The following is a 17,772-nucleotide window of genomic DNA, read 5'->3' on the forward strand; positions in this document are numbered from 1 at the left end:
GTTGCTGTAGACCATTAAAAGTGTACAGATTTAGACTAAGCCTTACTGTAAATAAATCAATACTCATCTGGAAGACATGAGAAATGTGAAGGGGGAGCCCTGAAAGGCATTGCTATTGCAACCCTACTTTGAAATATTAATTCAGGTTTCTTGTAGTTAAGTAACTGTTGGAATTAATAAAGCTGATCTTTGCTTGTCATGGTTAGTATATGAATCCACATTTCAGGTCTTGGAGAGCTTTGGGTTCTTTGCACTACCACCTGTTTTCACTGTGTTAGTGGAAACTGAGCCATCTTCAGGACTGTGTTCCTCTTTCAGTCCTGCTTGCAGATGGCCTATACTGTGGAGAGCTAGTTTTATTTGTAGGGAAAGTATGAAGATTTTATTATAATGAAGTTACCTTCTACCATAACAGACAGGCTTTTTCTTTAAGTGCTTGTGTGATGTATGTAGAAGAGCTATTATGTTTCCTGAGTTGGAACTATGTCCCTAATGTTGCAGTATGTTGGTTACATTACATAGTAATTGAATAGCTATTAAATGACACAGTGTGTACTTGTGACATGTGATTAGTGAAGCTTTTGTGTTTCTGTTTGTGGGCTCTGCTGATACTTCATTAGGATCATGAAAAAATTCTGCTTTTTGTACCTGGGTATGTTAATTATTTCTATTCATACATTTATTATAACAGGTTGCAGCCCTCCAAGAGGAGAAGAGCAGCCTGCTTGCTGAGAACCAGATTCTGATGGAACGTTTAAATCAATCTGATTCTATTGAAGATCCCAATAGTCCTGCAGGTCGTAGACACCTGCAGCTCCAGACACAGCTAGAACAGCTCCAAGAGGAAACATTCAGGTAGAAGAACTACATTTGGTTGGGTTGTTTGTTTGTATCTGGCAATAGTGGTGACTCAGATACTTCTGTTTCTGCTGCAAATATGAATTAGTATAATGGATGGTGCATAACCACAGTAGTACAGTTTTTAAAGTGATATATACATTATAATTTTGCTCTTTACAAGATTCAGCATTAAAAAAAAAACACAGTTTCTTAATGCTGAAGTGCTTTTTACATCATTCTCCTGTGAGTTACTTTGAATTGTTTGTGTGCTGTTATTTCACCCATGTCTTGCAAAGTCAGGGAGAATTAAAAGTAGCATGCTTTTCTATATGCAGATTATTCTAACTGTATTTTGAAGGTCTACTAATTCCTAGATGAAAGTTTGCTACAGGCTGTACTGCTGGTGGCATTATATGCATAGCAAAATATGTCCCTCTCTGAGTTTGAAAACAAATTTCAGAGATGATGAAAGATAGAGATTATCCATGTATGAGTTCTGCACTTTATTTACATTTCCCCAGTGTGTGAAAATACGGTTCCTCTTTAAACATCCTTCCTGGTCCTCTTGATTGTTGCTTTCAGGCTGTGTAAGCCTAATTCTGCTGAAGAAAGCTTGTTCACTTCACTGTAACTTCATTCTCTTTGTCATACTTTCCCTCTCCTTTTGTGAGTGAAATTATGCTATTTCTTTCTTTACACTGCCAATTTTTCTTTTGCTGTATTCTTCTCATTGCCTTTTTCCAATTCGTACAATATATGCCATGTTACTTTTCTTTTTTGGTCTGTTTTGCCGTTTTTTCTAATTCCTCTTGCTAAGCCTCCTTTCTTGCTTACTCTGACATATCTCCCATCAGTTCCTTGAAAAATATTCAGTGCTTCTCTTTCATGACTAGTGCTTGGTATTCCTCTTTTTATATGTCTACCATGTAAAGGAATAGAATAATTACAGTGTCCCCTCTCCATGTTCTGCAGTGATTCCTACCTGAGTCTGGTATCAATTACTGTATGAACAGATTTTATCCCTCTGTTCAATATCTGTACTGCTTGTTACTGTAATTCCAGGTTCAGAAAGTCTTTTGAAGTCATTTTCATATGTAAGACTGACTCATTCCTGGTCTCCTTTACCTCTTTTCCCTGTTTTCTAATGCCAGTTTGTATGTGTTGCCTCCAGCTCTACCTGATTAAGCAGGACATACGTACAGCTTAACTGGTGCCTGATGCAGTACATCATTTTACCTTCTAGAGCATCCTTGTGCTTTGACTGTTCTGGTCTGTCATGATCCAAATCTTGATTGCTTCTGTTTTGGATGACTTAAAGATTTTCTTTTGTCTCCATTCTTGTGTATTGTTTTTGGATTCTTTGACTTTTTCTTTCCCCCATGCCCTTATTTATCTCCTATCCTGGATTTTTTTTTTTATTTCAGAGCAAAATCACAGTAGGGCTTTATGTTCTGGTTTGTGTGGAAGCCTCCCACTGGTCTCAGCCCAGATGTTGAGACAGGTGGTTTCACATGATTTGGTATCTTGGGGCAGAAAGATGGACTCTAACCCAGTTGTCTGAAACTGAAAGCTTTAGTAATACCAAAAGAGCAAACACTAAACTGCACAGGGTATATGGACTAGGAGAGAGGGAGTTCAGAGAGGATTAATGAATGCACTATCCCTGGGTCTAGGGTCTGACAGGGGTATGTGTAAACTTGGATAAGGGGAGGAGTTTAAGGGAAAGATCCGCTAGGGGACGGCAATTAGGAGTATTAAAATTTCTGCTGCAAAACATAGCCAACCATAACTCTTAGAGAGAAAAGAATTTTCTAGCTAGATTAGCATAACAGAAACAGGAGGAATTATGGGGGCAAAACTTATTCACTCTCACATAGAGGGATTTTTCCATGGCCTTAGGCTGTCCTCTAGCATCTCTTTATTACATTCAACCCCAACCTTGTGTCCTCTTCCATTCATTCAAAATACTTTGAAAAAGTTTCTATTACTTAGTCCCTTTGTTCACTGCCAGGTTAATAGAGCTTTACCTATGGATAGTGTGTGCAAGCAGTTTAGCAACTTTGGTCAGAGTTCTTTACTTGCTAACTAGATAGTCCAGTTCTCCAGATGTACTGAGCATGCATTGCTTCTTTAGGAGTAGATATTAAAGCCACTTCAATGAGAGATCTATGGCATTTATGGTCTATGACCACAACAACCTCCTGCGGTGCCACAGGCTGGGGACAGATTGGCCTGACAGTGCCCTGGCAGGAAGGGACCTGGGGGTACAGGTGACAGACAACTGAGCATGAGCCAGCAGTGTGCCCTGGTGGCCAAGAAGGCCAATGGCATCCTGGCCTGGATCAGGAGTGGTGTGGCCAGCAGGAGCAGGGAGGTCATTCTCCCCCTGTACTGGGCACTGGTGAGGCCACACCTGGAGTGCTGTGTCCAGTTCTGAGCCCTCAGTTCAGGAAGGATGTTGAGACACTTGAGCACGTCCAGAGGAGGCAACAAGGCTGGTGAGGGGCTAGGAACACAAACCCTGTGAGGAATGACTGAGAGAGCTGGGGTTGTTTATTGTGGAGAGAAGGAGACTCAGAGGTGACCTTATCACTCTGCACAATTTCTTGGAAGATGTTTGTAGGCAGGAGGGGGTCAGTCTCTTTCTCCAGACAACAACTGACAGGAGGAGAGGACACAGTCTCAAGCTGTGCCAGGGGAAATATAGGCTGAATATTAGGAAAAGTTTTTTATGGCAAGAGTGATAAAGTACTGGAATTGTCTAACTGGGGAGGTGGTGGAGTCACCACCCCTGGATGTATTTAAAAACAGACTGGATGTGGCACTCAGTGCCATGGTTTAGTTGAGGTGTTAGGGCGTGGGTTGGACTTGATCTTTAAGGTCTCTTCCAACCTTGTGATTCTGTGATTTCTAACATCTAACAATCAGGCCAGTATTGTTGGAGGTAGATGAGTTGGACAGCTGAACAGAATCTTAGAATAAAGATGTTATGTTCAAACTCTGGATGTCCAAAGATGAAAAAAGATGAAAATTTCTCAAGCTTCCCTTGTGAAAAACTACTGCTGTAGAAGGAAACCTTAGGTTTTGTCTTTATGAGAACATACGTTTCCTTGTGAATTTTCAAATAGAAAGACTGATATTAAATTGGGAGCATTGATAAAGTCAATCTGCTTTCACATTTTGAATAGGCACATTGGGTTGTTGTTTTCCTTCACTGCAGCAGGAGGCCATTTCATGGCTTCGTAGAGGGGATGATGATGAGGAAAGGTAACTGTTGCTCGGGGTAAGAAATTATTTCCTGGGGTTTTTTTCATTCCTACAGATTAGAAGCTGCCAAAGATGACTATCGAATACGCTGTGAAGAACTAGAAAAAGAAATTGCGGAATTGAGACAACAAACAGAAGAGCTTACTACACTGGCAGAGGAGGCTCAGTCTTTGAAAGATGAGATAGATGTACTCCGGTAAATTTTGTTCCATTAACTCTTTTTTAACTACTACCTTTTAATCTGTATAATTTGTATACTTAATCAACATTATCTTTCGTTTAAGTAATTTAATATTAAACACTTCCAATGCCAAGATTCTTTGGATCCTCCAGTTTAGGTACACAGACTGACACACAATTCTGCTTTAGTAAAACAGTTGTTTATTTTGTATCTAATCAATAACTATTAATAAATTTAGTAGTTCTGTGACAATTTATGGTTATAACAGGGCACTCACTGGTCTCTATGAGTATGCAGTATTCACCTTCATCATGTCTCAGGCATCTGTTCTCATCAGAAAACCAGGCTGTTTCCTTTCCTGGGTTTGCATTGCTTGGACTTTGGGTGGTGCTTGTGGTTTATCATGTAATATTAATATGAAAAATATCTGTTCAAGCTCTCATTCCCACTGGAATTTAGCAACAAAAGTTGTCATGATTTGATGATACTAGGGGTTTATAGGGTGGGAAAGCCCCTTTCACTATGGCGCATATTCCTTCAGTATTGGCATCTATTGCCATGGGTTATTCAAGAGTAGTTTACCTGTTCTCTCCAGCAAGGCTTATTTACTACTGCTATTCCTGATTCACCAGAAGCCTTCTACCAAAGCTATCTGTCTGTATCCCTTATGTCATTAGTACAAGGAATGAACCTATCAGGCTGCATAAACTGTGTGAATGGTGGCATGGGTTCAAAAAGCAATTCCTTGTTCCAAGAGAGAGGCCCTGCACCTCACTGAGGATTAAACAGAGCTGACCTGCCTCCATGTCCTATAAACTGACCCATTAATTCAGTGGGAGATTTCCTGGATTTCACAGGAAGTTGGGTCTGTAAATTGGTTCATTCTGAAATGAAACTGGGAACAGTAATAGCAGAGGTTGTTGTGGGAGGTGAGGCCTACTGTAATCTTGGCAGTGCAGCAGGTGGATTGCTAAAACTTTCAAAAGCTGAAGCCTGGTGTTTCTTTTAATTTTTTTAAATTTTTTTTTTTTGAAGAAGGAATCAAGTTTCAAAATTGTTATGGTGCTTTTGTGCCATCAAGTACAGTTTGCCAGAGGGATCTTTATGATTTTATTCCTAGTTATCAGTAAAATGAATTGGATGGCAGAAACTTTTCTTCTTTACTCTTGAAAAATTTAGGACAGAAGACAATTTAGAATTGAAAGGAAATTAGTGGGAGTGAGATTATTTTTAGCTATTATTTTAGAATTGGAAACAGATAAGAAAGTTGTGTTAAGAAGAGGGATAGGGTCTAAAAGAACCTTCCAGCAACGCTTGTAGTTGATAAATAGTTGTGGGAAGAAAACAGACAATTTACTAGGAGGATATGATTGCCTTATTGTTCTCCACATGGTGCCTCAGAATGTCTACTGCATTAAGAATAAACAGTGAAGAAGCATTTAAAATTCTGTTAGTTTTGTTAGTTTTCAGAGTTCAAATTTGATACAAATCTGTCTCTTCAGGCATTCTTCTGATAAAGTAGCCAAGTTAGAAAGCCAGGTAGAGTCATACAAAAAGAAATTGGAGGACCTGGGTGATTTGCGGCGTCAAGTGAAGCTTTTAGAAGAGAAGAATACAATGTACATGCAAAATACCGTGAGCCTGGAGGAAGAGCTAAGGAAGGCCAATGCAGCACGCAGTCAGCTGGAAACATACAAGAGACAGGTGAGAACAGGCATCATTAGTGCAATACTACTCTGTATTGTTCAGCACTTTGTCTTCATAACATGGCTAATACCTCAAAATAAAAAAAAGCTAGGAAGAAAACAACTCCTTTTTAGAAGGCTTCCATATTTTGTACATGCTTGCAACCTTTGTTTTCCTTTCCTGCAATTTTTGTCATTACTACAAGTTTGTTACTATGTCAAAAAGCAGTATTTCTTCCATTTAAAAACTCAACAGATGTTAAGTTTTATTTTCTTTTCTAAAATGATTCCAAATTCATATTCAGTAACAGGGCTTGAATTAGAGGTTTTCCTTTCACAAAAGGTATCTGCTTTTCACTTAAAATTTTCCAGCAGTGAGGAACACACCACAGCTGAGGTAAGTTGTTCCTGTGGTTAAATAAGCCATTTTTAAAAGGTTTTAGTTTGTCTGATACATCTGAATTTTTCCACTTAAAAAGAGAGAGGCTCACATATCATCCTTGTTGTTTATATGCACCTAGGGGAATATGAAATATGTCACCAGCACATTCTGTGGAGTGATAGGCACCTGTTTATCCTCCTGCTTATCCAAGTGCCATGTGATGCTGTTTCTGTGAAGGTGGAAGATGTGCTTAATCTTCTTTCTGCTTCTATACTCCAGGGACACGATATCATTCTGGTATTCTTGTTACAGGGCTAGACAGCATGGTTGATTAAAGCAGTAGTGCCTGCTCTGTATTTCTGCCTGATCGAATGATGACAGCACAGGGGTCCCTGTATGTCAGTTTACTGTAGAATAAAGTATAGAAACAAGCACTAACAGTGTTGAAAGCGCAGGAGCAGTGTGTCTGCCTAAGACTTGATAGACTTTTTCCCTGTGCTTAGCCATCTCAGTGTTTAAAACAACTAGTTTCAGCCTGTGTGGGCTAATTTTAAATACAGCCCAAATTATATTACCAGAAAAATCATCTTGGACAAGAAAAATGTCCAAGGGGGCAAAGAGAAAAGTAAATGTAGAAAGGAATGGTCTTCCACACATGAGTAGTAAGTATCAAGTTTACTGGCAACCCAATCTTTTTCTCCATTAAACAGCTGAGCTTGTGATATTGTTATGTAACCTCAACATCTGCATTTGATTCCTCTTATTTCAGCAACCAAAAGGATTTTTGAAGGGCCAGTCCCATTATTTGTGCTGCTAAAGTGCTACTTTTCTTCATTATTCCCTGTATTTTATGGGTAGGATTTCCTGTATAAGGAGCTGTTGTTTGGTGCAAAACTGTTTACTGGCTGGGACTGGGATAAACCTCAGGTGTCCTGTGGCAGATGTGTTTTCTTCACCTAAAACAGTAGTGTCTCAAAATGAACACTCTGTGGTTGTCTTCAGTGTCTGTAAGACTGGGCTCCTGTTGAGACCTGGCTGTGACTCATAAGCCACAATGTTGTTTTTCTGGGAATCCTAAATTGTGCTTTCAGAATTAAGCCAGGTATAAGGTTCATGATGTTATGTCACTGCTGAGTACTAGTGTGCTCCTGTAATGGAATATGTCTTGTCTGGTGTTTCAAGTATCCAACCCCACTCATGAGGATGCCATTAGAGAGTTAATTCTTTGGCTTAGAATCATTGTGCTATGCAGGTCAAAGTGGTTGAATCAAATTCCTATAGTAATCTGCAAGGAAACTGCATCTCCACTGCACAGAGCAGTTTCTGTGAGGTGAGATTGAGTGGTGGTGTTTTGTTTTCACTCTTCTGAGAGCAAGCACAAGCCTTTTCTAAGAAACTTTATTTCAGCATAAAGAATTGAAATGTGAAGACTGCAGGATAATATATGTAATTTTAATTCAGCCCCTTTGTGCATGTGCATTCTGATACATAGTTGACAGTATGTTTTGCTTTTCTTTGTTGCAAGATTCCTGCTTTACTCATTCCACACACAGATAATGCTTATTAAATGTGATGGCAGTTCATTTTTTTTTTTTCAGTCTTCTGCATTACCATGAAACTGTATGTTTTTCTATACACTCACAAGTCCTAATTCTACACAAATTTATTTGCTGCAGTGTTTTTCTACATACCTTAGCATGATTGATTACAAGCAGAAATGCATTTGTTTCCATTTGAGGTGAAAATACTCATACTTTGCAAGTGGTGGCACGGTCACTGGTGAAGGCTTGCAGTTTTTTTGTTATACCTTCAGTTATTCTGATAGCTCCAGTGATAGATGTTACATTTGAAAAATGAAATATTTTCATATTTAGCTTGTTCATTTATTTAATCTCAGAAAATGCAGGCCTGTGCTGGTTTTGTAGTCTTTAATTTAAGAACAGCAGCAAAGTCCTTCTCTAGGACTTAAGACCTTGCATATTTTAGGCCTCATAGTTATTTTGCTATAGTTGTACACATTGAAAATAAAAGACCATCAGAACCACTGGAGAAGCTTGATGTATATATGGCCCCTGCTTAATCACTTCCTTTGCAATCTAAAGGCCATGAAAAAGACTTCTTATAAATTGCTTCAGAAGAAACTGTAGGTCTTTAACGGAGTCTTCATTCAGCTTTTGTATTTGCAGGTCAGTCTGTATTTAGCTTATTTGCTTCCATGCTCTATGCATTATGAGCTTTACTAGTGTTCTGGGAATTAATCTTTGCTTGTAAAGGCTGAAAGTTTTGAAAAGGGAGGACTTCACTGATATACCTTCTGTTGTGCTCAGCTTTCATATTTCTGCTCACTTAATTTTAGGAGCTCTCTACTGATCTGCAGTTGAAAGCATACATGAGGCAGTGTTTTTTACCGAAATAAAGAAAACTGTTTGGATCCTGTGGCTGAGTCTTAGTGTATTAAAATTTATTAGGACATCTCAGTTTAGGGAACGTTACCTGGCTACATAAATTAGTAGTTGAATTTTGAGTGAGGTTCATGAAATAAAGTTAACAAAAGGTGTAGATAATTTGCTTTCATCAGAGTATTTTCTTTTTACTAGGCTTTTCAGAATGCAGAAAAATTTTTCTGCTGTTCTGAAGCTTTTTGATCCCTAGAACTACACAGCTTTTTTTCTGTAAACCTTGCTTGAGCTTAAATTCTTGTTTTCAGATGTACTGAAAATACTTCCCATCTTTTCTATCTTTTGCTTGCATTAAGACCTAATATTTGAATGCTTTTTATTTTGCTGAAACACAGAAAAACGGATGAAAGAAATTTTAGTATGTCCTATAAGTAACTATTTCACTTGTTTTACAACATGACTTGTGGTGCATTGTAATTGGCTACTTTGTCTTGTGTATTTTGTTTAACATTTGCAGACACATTATTGATTCTTGTTCTCACAGGCAGTTGAACTACAAAACAGGTTATCTGAAGAATCCAAGAAAGCTGATAAATTAGATTATGAATGCAAACGACTGAAAGAAAAAGTAGACAGCCTCCAAAAAGAAAAAGATGTAAGTGCCAAGGTGTTACTTTTTGTTAGTAAGTATAGCAACTTTGTATCTTTGTAACACAGAGATATGGTAATTATAGTTAGCCATCTTTTTAAATTAGGAAGTCTTTTTTCCTCTGAAGTTTTTCTGATGTTTGTGTACAAAATACTTTTAAACCTAAGAATTGTACAGCAAGGACTCAACTGACTGTCCAAAAACTTATGCAACTTATTTTTAAGAGGAAAAGCCTTCATATTTGGCATTTGAAGTTGTTTCCTGACCGTTTACCATGAGAAAGTTAATAAATACCCAGGGTAATTATTATGTATTCTGAAAAGCTATTTACAACAGTGTTTTTGCTGTACCATCCTAGAACTAAATTCCCATTGCTTTTTTACCTAAGGCATTCTTTGAGGTACCCTCAGCATGCTTCTCTTTGTGGGGTCACCACTAGTGTAGCAAGAGACTTAGTAGTTGTGTAGAGGGAAATGTCCTTTGTGACAGTCTCACCTTTTATGACAGCTCCTTGTTGCACTGCCAGTGTGGAACACACAGGGTAGATAGCAGTCTATGCCCTTCCTCTTGTGCCATTTTCTGCTAGTGATTTCTGCAATTAGTTGCTCTGTATTCTCTTGCCGAGATTGATCCTTCAGACTTCTCTTACACGCTGTCATTTCTCAACAGTTAATTTCAGCTTGTTTCTTTGGGATATACATGCAGGTGCCTCAAACTAACTAAAATCAAGGTCAGCAGTTGACGCTAGCAGTTTCTTAGGCATATTTTAACTATAAATCCATTGATCCAACTGCCAGAAACTCTGTAGATTTTTTCTCAATAGTCATATTTCAGGTCTACGTTATTTCCAAGATTTCTAACCCCAGCACTTAAATATAATTTGAACATTTTCAGTTACTTTATGTTCATAGGGCATTGATTTCCATTTTTTATTAAATTTTCAAGCTCTAGTGGACACTTGACCTTCACATCACTTCCATCTGCCCTTCAAATCAGGCTGGAATGCTCATAACTGTATTGGTATTGTGCTTTGGCTTTCTTTCCTGCTTTTTATTTTTAAATTGGTTTTTTTTTCCCGATTCTTTTATTTTGAACAATAGTAAAGTTGTTTCTGTGGCTTATCCATTGCTCAGTGGACCATTCCATCTTGCACAAAGGATCTGAATTGCAGGCCATTGTTACATAGTTTTCTGTTTTACCCCCTGGGAAAATAGCATTTTTTTGAGCTGGATGTTGTTTTTAAATACATTCTTTTGAATGGATATGCACTTGTGAGAAGTAAATTACAGCCAGAAGTCCGTCATCATGTGGGTTTGGTGATTCACTGTCTGTATTACCTCCTCTTTCTGTTCTCTGTTTTCAATATGTATCAGTAAAGTAGCCCACCACAGGTCACAAACTAGGTAGTGGTATCTTGTCAACTATATTTTGGAAATAGTTGCTGAAATTGATTTTATCGTTTTCCTTATGATCTGGCAAAGCATGGTAGTGTGTGATATCTTCATCACAGCAGCTTGGAATTTTACCTCTGTGGTGCATTACTATTACTAAATAATTATTGAGCTGTGTGTACCAGTGAAGCCCTAGAGCTTTTTCTGGGCACTAAAATATTCTGTCATTTGGCAATCAGCTGTTAGTAAAATGAAATGCTGTCAGCCAACACAACTCCATACCTACACCTTTGCAAGGTGCGTCCTGGACCATTTAGTAATACTGAACCTGTCTGATTTTGGAGCAAGCTACAACTTGTGTCATTGCACAGTAGCCAGTTTCTCTCCTTTTTTTTTGACTCTTGGCAACCTTTTGGACAAAAACTTGGTGCTGTCTGTAGATTCTCATTTTTTTTTGCCAGAAAGGTACTTGTGCCAAATGGAAAGAGTATTTGCCTGATGCTACTGAATAGTACATCTGTCTGGATCCCAAGGAAATCTAGTCCTGTTCTTCAGTTCTCTTTGGACCGAGTCCTAAGCAACTAGTTTTCTTTCATAGCCAAGGTGCTGTGAATGACAAGGCCAGCTGACATACAGGAGGAATGCAATATGGAAATGCTGCTCATACTTTTCACTAGTGAAAGAAAAAAGGAAGTAAAAACAGTTTGTTTGTCACGTTGACTGTGTACTTAATTGCTTGTTATTTCACTCCTGGCTGAATCTTGGATTCATGGCGAGGGAAAAATCTATGGTCCCTCAACTGACTTCCATTTCCCTTGAAATCAGCCCTAATGAAAGGAGAAGGAGAACAGCTGAGTGGCCCCAGTAGATACTGTTCACTACCTGATTCCACAACTTTGTGTCACTAATATCTTGATTTTGTAAGCTTATACCCTTGCTAGTTTTAGTCCAATAAGATCAGCAGCTCTTCTCCCCAAAAACACCGAAATCAAGCTGTTCCTGTGGAATATATAATACTTACATTTATTCTGTTATGAAATGGACTGAGATACCTTAATTTGGAATTAATTTCTGGAGTTGCATTAAATTATTTTAAAAATTTTGAAGGCTATTAAAGATGGATTTGTACTGCCAAGACTGATACTCATTCTCTTTCCAATTATCCAGAGATTAAGAACAGAAAGGGATTCTTTGAAAGAAACTATTGAAGAACTTAGATGTGTACAAGCTCAGGAGGGTCAACTCACTACTACAGGTAAAGGACAAATAAGGAGATTAAATGCCTCTTTCCTAAAGTGTATAGGAGTTTTCTGTAGAGTACTGAATGTGCTTTTGTTTAGCACAGAATAAATTTAAGCTCTTATAAAATTAGCAGTGAAAAACTTCAACTATTCATAGCTTCGTAAGCAAGCAAAAGCTTTGAATGTTATTTCAATCAATCAGAAATGTTAGTCTTTTCTCCAGTGGGATATTTTTATAAGGTATAACGGAATTCTATGTAGTTACATCATTTTCTTTAGAGGGATACTTTCTCATGATGTTTCCTGTGTTATAGTTCTTTTGTATGTGTAATCTTGTGTACCTTTGTGGTTCTTAGATAAGATGAGCAGAAAATAAACTGCAATGTTATTTCTTCAGAATGGATAAAATAAGACTTAATGGCTCACCAAATGAAATGGTGCTTGTCTGTCAGTCTTACTGTAGCCTGACTTCATGTCCTTTTACATTGTCTAGCAGTAGTCTAAAACTTCTAGAACAATGTCTACTTCTTGTCATGTCAGAAAGTAAGTGGTGTGCTTTTCCTTTCTCAGGACTGATGCCTCTGGGAAGACAAGAGCCTTCAGACAGTTTAGCAGCAGAAATCATTACTCCTGAAATAAAGTAAGCTAATGCATGCTTTGTTTTACCAACCCATACAATCATCAATGGCAAGTTGAACATTAGTCAGCAGTGCCCTGGAATCCAGGAGCCAGCTGTGTCCTTGAGAGCATCAAGCACAGCATTGCCAGGCAAGGGAGGAGATTTTCCCGCTCTGCTCAGCTCTGGAGCTGAGTCCTGTGTGCAGTTTTGGGTGCCACAATATGAGAAAGATATAAAGCTCTTAGCATCCAGAGGAGGGACACATGGATGGTGAAGGGCCTTGAGGGAAAACTATTATGAACAGCTAAGGTCACTTGATCTGTTCAGCCTGGAGAGGAGGAGACTGAGCAGAGATCTTATGGTGGTCTCCACCTTCCTCATGAGAGGAAGAGGAGGGACAGACACTCACCTCTTCTCTGTTGTGACCAGTGACAGGACCCAAGGGAATGGTCTGAATTTGTGTCAGGGAAGGTTTAGGTTGGATATTAGAAAAATGTTCTTGTTGTTGCTTTGTTTTGGTTGTTTGGAGCTTAATGATGGTTCCAGAGGAATTGAGTATTTATGAGGAAGAATTGAGGGGAAGGCCACAAGGAAGATACTCTGGTGGGTGTTTTATAGACCACTTATCTAGGATGCAGATCTTGAGATTGCTGGCCCTTCTTCTTATGGAGGACTTCAGCTTACCAGATGGCTGCTGCAAATGCAGCACAGCAGAAAGAGATCAGTCTAGGAAATTCTTGAACTGTGTGGAAGATAACTTCCAAACACAGCTGCTGAGCAAGCCAGCTAAGGAAGATGTGGACTCACTGTTTGTGAACAGGAAAGGACTGGTGGATGATGTGATGATCAGAGGCCATCTTGGGCATGTTACCTCTGTCTCTCTTTTCCTTGCCTCCTTTGGGCTCTGTTCTCTGTGGATATATCTTTTCTTTAGTCTCTCAGCCTTCTCTGGGCTCAATTCTCTGTGAATACAGCTTTCTATAATCTCCCAGCCTTCTCTGGGCTGAATTTTCTGTGGATACAGCCTTTCTATAGTTTCCCAGCCTTCTCTGGGCTGAATTCTCTGTGAATACAGTTCTTCTCTAATTCCCCAGCCTCCTCTGGGCTGAATTCTCCCGGGATCCTCCCTCGTGGGGAGTTCCACTTATCTCAGTTCTCATTATTCGAAGTAAACTCTCGAGCTCGTTAAAATCTTGTTTCTCGTGTTTATTGCAGAATCCTTACAAAAGTTAACAGGTTTCTCTAGGCTGGTTTCAAGGTTAATCTTTGCAGTTTGGTACATTTCTTTCTTCTGATGGTACAAACAAGGCCTTGTGGCACACTTCATGTCTGATACACAAAATGGCCCCGATCTACGCAGTTCTTTTATCTTTATACCTATTTTTACCCAATTAACAATAGACACGTATATTATTTTTCTTAATGACCCAATGACCCATCACCTCTGTGATGCACTGCGGCATTTTCTATCCAATCACTAACTATTACCCAAAAACCTCCAGGAGAAGAACATGAAGAAGAAGGAAGAAGGACAAGGGACAACACCCTAAATCCTCCATCTTGTCTCCTGTTCTCTAAACTACTTTTTCACCCAGTGATTTAAGAAACTTTCTAATCTACACACCTACCTTTCTTATCTAACTTTAGCATTTGTTTTCATGTACCACTATGAAAACATGCTCATGAATTTCATATTATATGAAATTCAGTGTTTCTTTGAATCTCAGAACTAAATATTAAAAGCAAGGGCACACAGTCTGTATTTCAGACTCCAACAGGGCACAACAACCACTGAATGATAGAGTTTTTGATTCACAGAGAATTAAGAAGAGAGGCCAGCATAACCTCCACTTTGGACTTCTATAGGACAAACTTTCGGCCCATTGGCCCCTCTCAGTTGACAGAATTGCTTGGAAGTGAGTCCTGAAGGGCAAAGGAGTATGGGAGGGCAAGAAGGAGCAGTTAAGCTGTAGGAGCAGGCTGTTTCCGTGTGTGAAGCAGTGTGATCAGGAATACTGGCTTGGTTGCACAGAGAGCTTGGGCCAGAACTAGGAGTAAAAAAGTTTGTGTCATATTTGGAAGAGGGGCCAAAGCCACTCAGGAGGACTACAGAGATGTTGTGCCATAATGCAGGGAGAAAATTAGATGGGCCAAAGCCTAAGTAGATCATGTTCTGTCTACTGCCAGTAAAAGACAATAAAAAAACATTTCTAGAAGTACATTCACAATTAAATGAGCGTTAAGACTCACTGATTGCAAGGAGAACCATACCAGTAAAGGGCAAGGAAAAGGCTGATCTACTTAAAGCCTTCTTTGATAGTAAGACCACTGATCTGGAAGACAGATGCAAGAAGCTGAGTAAAGCCTCCACAATACAGGAGGAAACAGTTCATGACCTGTTATGCCGCTTAGACACCCGGAAGTCCATGGTGGGTGGGATCCTCTGAAGTGTACTGAGGGAGTGGCTGCAGACAGGTGTTGCAAAATTCACTCTGAAACAGTTTTTGATTGTCAACTAGGGCTGCTTGACTTACTACTGTAGCAAGTAGAGGCCAGAAAGAACCAAGGGGCAGGCCAAGTGTGCGGAGGGCGACTCTGCCTGAGTGCTTCAACTCTTAAAGAGCCCAGGGCATTCCCCCCAGTCCCTGCCCCACCATTCTATTTTCCAGCTGTGGGAAGAGGGTAACAATTTTAGGCACAGCTAGATATAGAATACAGTACTATTTTGGGTTACTCAGGACTGTGTTGATCTGCTGGAGGGTCAGAAGGCTCTGCAGGGGAATCTGAACAGGTTGTGTCAGTGGGCAGAGGACAGTTGTATGAAGTTCAACATGGCCAAGGGCTAGGTCCTGGTCTTGGGTCACAACAACTTGTACGGTGCTACAGTTTGTAGAAGAGTGACTGAAAAGATGGACAGTGGGAAGTAATTGTAGAGTCACAGAACAACTTGGATTGGCAGGGACCTTAAAGATCATCTTGTTCCACCTCCACTGCCATGGGCGGGGACACCTTCCGGTAGACCAGGTTGCTCAAATCCCTATCCAACCTAGCCCAGAACACTGCCAGGTATGGAGCATCCAGAACTCCCTTTGCCATTGCCTCCAAGCCTTTAAAGTAAATAATTTCTGCTTAATATCTAAACTACCCTTTTGCAGTTTAACACCACTCTGCTTTGTCTTGTCTGTCCCTGCTCTTATCTGTAAAAAATCATTTTGCAGCTCCCTTGTTCAGTCTTTCAGGTACTGTAAGGCTGCTCTAAGGTATCCTGGAGTCTGATCTACAACTCCAGTTCTGTCAGCCTGTTTTCACAGTAGAGGTGGTCCATCCCTGTGATCACCTTACCGGGTTCCTCTGGACACACTTCCATTAGTTGACATACTTCCTGTGCTGGTACCCCAGAGCTGGATGCAGGGTTCCAGGTGGGATCTCACCAGAGCAGAGCAGAGGGGCAGAATCCCCTCCCTCCCCTGCTGTCCACACTGTTTTGGATGCAGCCCAGGACACGTTTGGCTCTCTGGGCTGGGAGTGCCCATGGCTGGGTCATGTCCAGCCTCTCACCCAGCTGCACCCCCAAGGCTTTCTCACAGGGCTGATCTCTGTCTCTTCATCCCTCAGCCTGGACTGATACCAGGGGTTGCCACAGGCCAAGTGCAGGACATTACAGTTGGCCTTGTTGAATCTTAAGAGGTTTTCATCGCCCCACCGGTTCAGTTTTGCCAGGTCCCTGTGGATAGCACCTGTTGTTCTGGTGTGGGTTTGGTGGTTTTGGTTGGCAGCAGCTGAACATGAACCATTGAATGCCCAGGTGGCCAAGAAGGTCAATGGTATCCTGACCTGTATCAGCACTTGAGTGACCAGCAGGACTAGGGCAGGGATTGTCCCTCTGTACTTGGCACTGGTGAGGCCACACCTCAAGTTCTGTGCCCATTGTTGCACCCGCTCACTAGGGGAGACATTGAGGGGCTGGAGTGTGTCTGGAGCAGGCCAGTTGAGCTGGAGAAGGGCCTAGAGAGTTAAGTCCTATGAAGAGCAGGAGGCTGTTTATCCTGGAGAACGGAGACTCAGGAGTGACCATATCATTCTCTACAACTACCTGAAAGGAGGTTGTAACAAGGTGGGGGGTGGTCATTTTTCCTGTGCTGTGCTGGGGAGGTTTAGATTGGATATTAGGAACCATTTCTTCACTGGGAGGGGTTATCAAGCATTGCACGCAGGGAAGTGATGGAGCTGTTGTCCCTGGTGGTGTTTAAAAGATGTGTAGATGTGATGCTTATGGTACATGGTTCTATGGTCGACTTGGCAGTGCTGGGCTTATGTTGGATCTTGCTGAAGAGTCTTTTCAACCCAAATGATTCTGTGAGTCTGTGTAAACAGACCAAGCATTGAAGCGGCTTGCTCAGGTTTATGCAGTAGTTCAGTGACAGCTGAGTTTACACCTTTCAGATTACAGTCTTTCTTCACACTTGGTATTAAGTTCTGCATTCTCTGTTCTTCCTATAAATCTGTTGAGCTGTACTCTGAGGTCTGATGGGGCCACTGAGGTAATTTCCTTGTGTTCTGCATTCTGCAATTACAACTCCTTAAATTTGGTTTATATTTTGGGGCTTGAAGATGTGATTGTTGTTGCAGCATCTCCCTTAAAAAGATGATATTTATATTACTATTTTACTTCCTGTGGTAAGCTGTTTTCATTGTTACAGATATTGGCTTTTTTTTTTCACACAACTGTGTTCTCCCTAATTGCATTTAGGGAGAAACTCATCCGCCTTCAGCATGAGAACAAGATGTTAAAATTGAACCAAGAAGGTTCTGACAATGAGAAGATTGCCTTGTTGCAGAGCCTTCTTGATGATGCAAACTTACGGAAGAATGAACTGGAGACAGAAAACAGGTAAGAAATTTTTTCCTCTGCTTCAGCTGACTATCCTACGGGCATCCCCAGGAGAAGAATGACATGATTTAATGGAATCAGTCCTGTGAAAGGTCATAAGGATGTGATTGCAGGACTGTGGAGTCTTTTGTATGAATAAAGTCTGAGGTATAGAGACTATGTAGCCTGGAAAAGAGAAGGCTTTGGTTAGATCTTGTCACTGTATCTTACCAAAATGTATGATGGGA

The 17,772-nt window shown here is 40.2% G+C and overlaps 1 protein-coding gene across 4 annotated transcripts in view; it reads left to right on the forward strand.

Annotated features, from left to right (window-relative positions):
* HOOK3 (hook microtubule tethering protein 3) overlaps window positions 1-17,772 on the forward strand; it is an 86,787-nt gene that overhangs the window by 45,215 nt on the left and 23,800 nt on the right. For all 4 annotated transcript variants that reach the window (XM_058827021.1, XM_058827023.1, XM_058827022.1 and 1 more), the window contains exons 9-15: window positions 692-855; window positions 4,163-4,303; window positions 5,791-5,992; window positions 9,299-9,409; window positions 11,962-12,049; window positions 12,606-12,675; window positions 17,405-17,545. In XM_058827021.1, coding sequence (XP_058683004.1) covers window positions 692-855; window positions 4,163-4,303; window positions 5,791-5,992; window positions 9,299-9,409; window positions 11,962-12,049; window positions 12,606-12,675; window positions 17,405-17,545 — 917 coding nt within the window. The remainder of the gene's footprint in view (window positions 1-691; window positions 856-4,162; window positions 4,304-5,790; window positions 5,993-9,298; window positions 9,410-11,961; window positions 12,050-12,605; window positions 12,676-17,404; window positions 17,546-17,772) is intronic.

The sequence above is a fragment of the Poecile atricapillus genome, chromosome Z (genome assembly GCF_030490865.1).
Source record: "Poecile atricapillus isolate bPoeAtr1 chromosome Z, bPoeAtr1.hap1, whole genome shotgun sequence".
NCBI lineage: Eukaryota > Metazoa > Chordata > Aves > Passeriformes > Paridae > Poecile > Poecile atricapillus.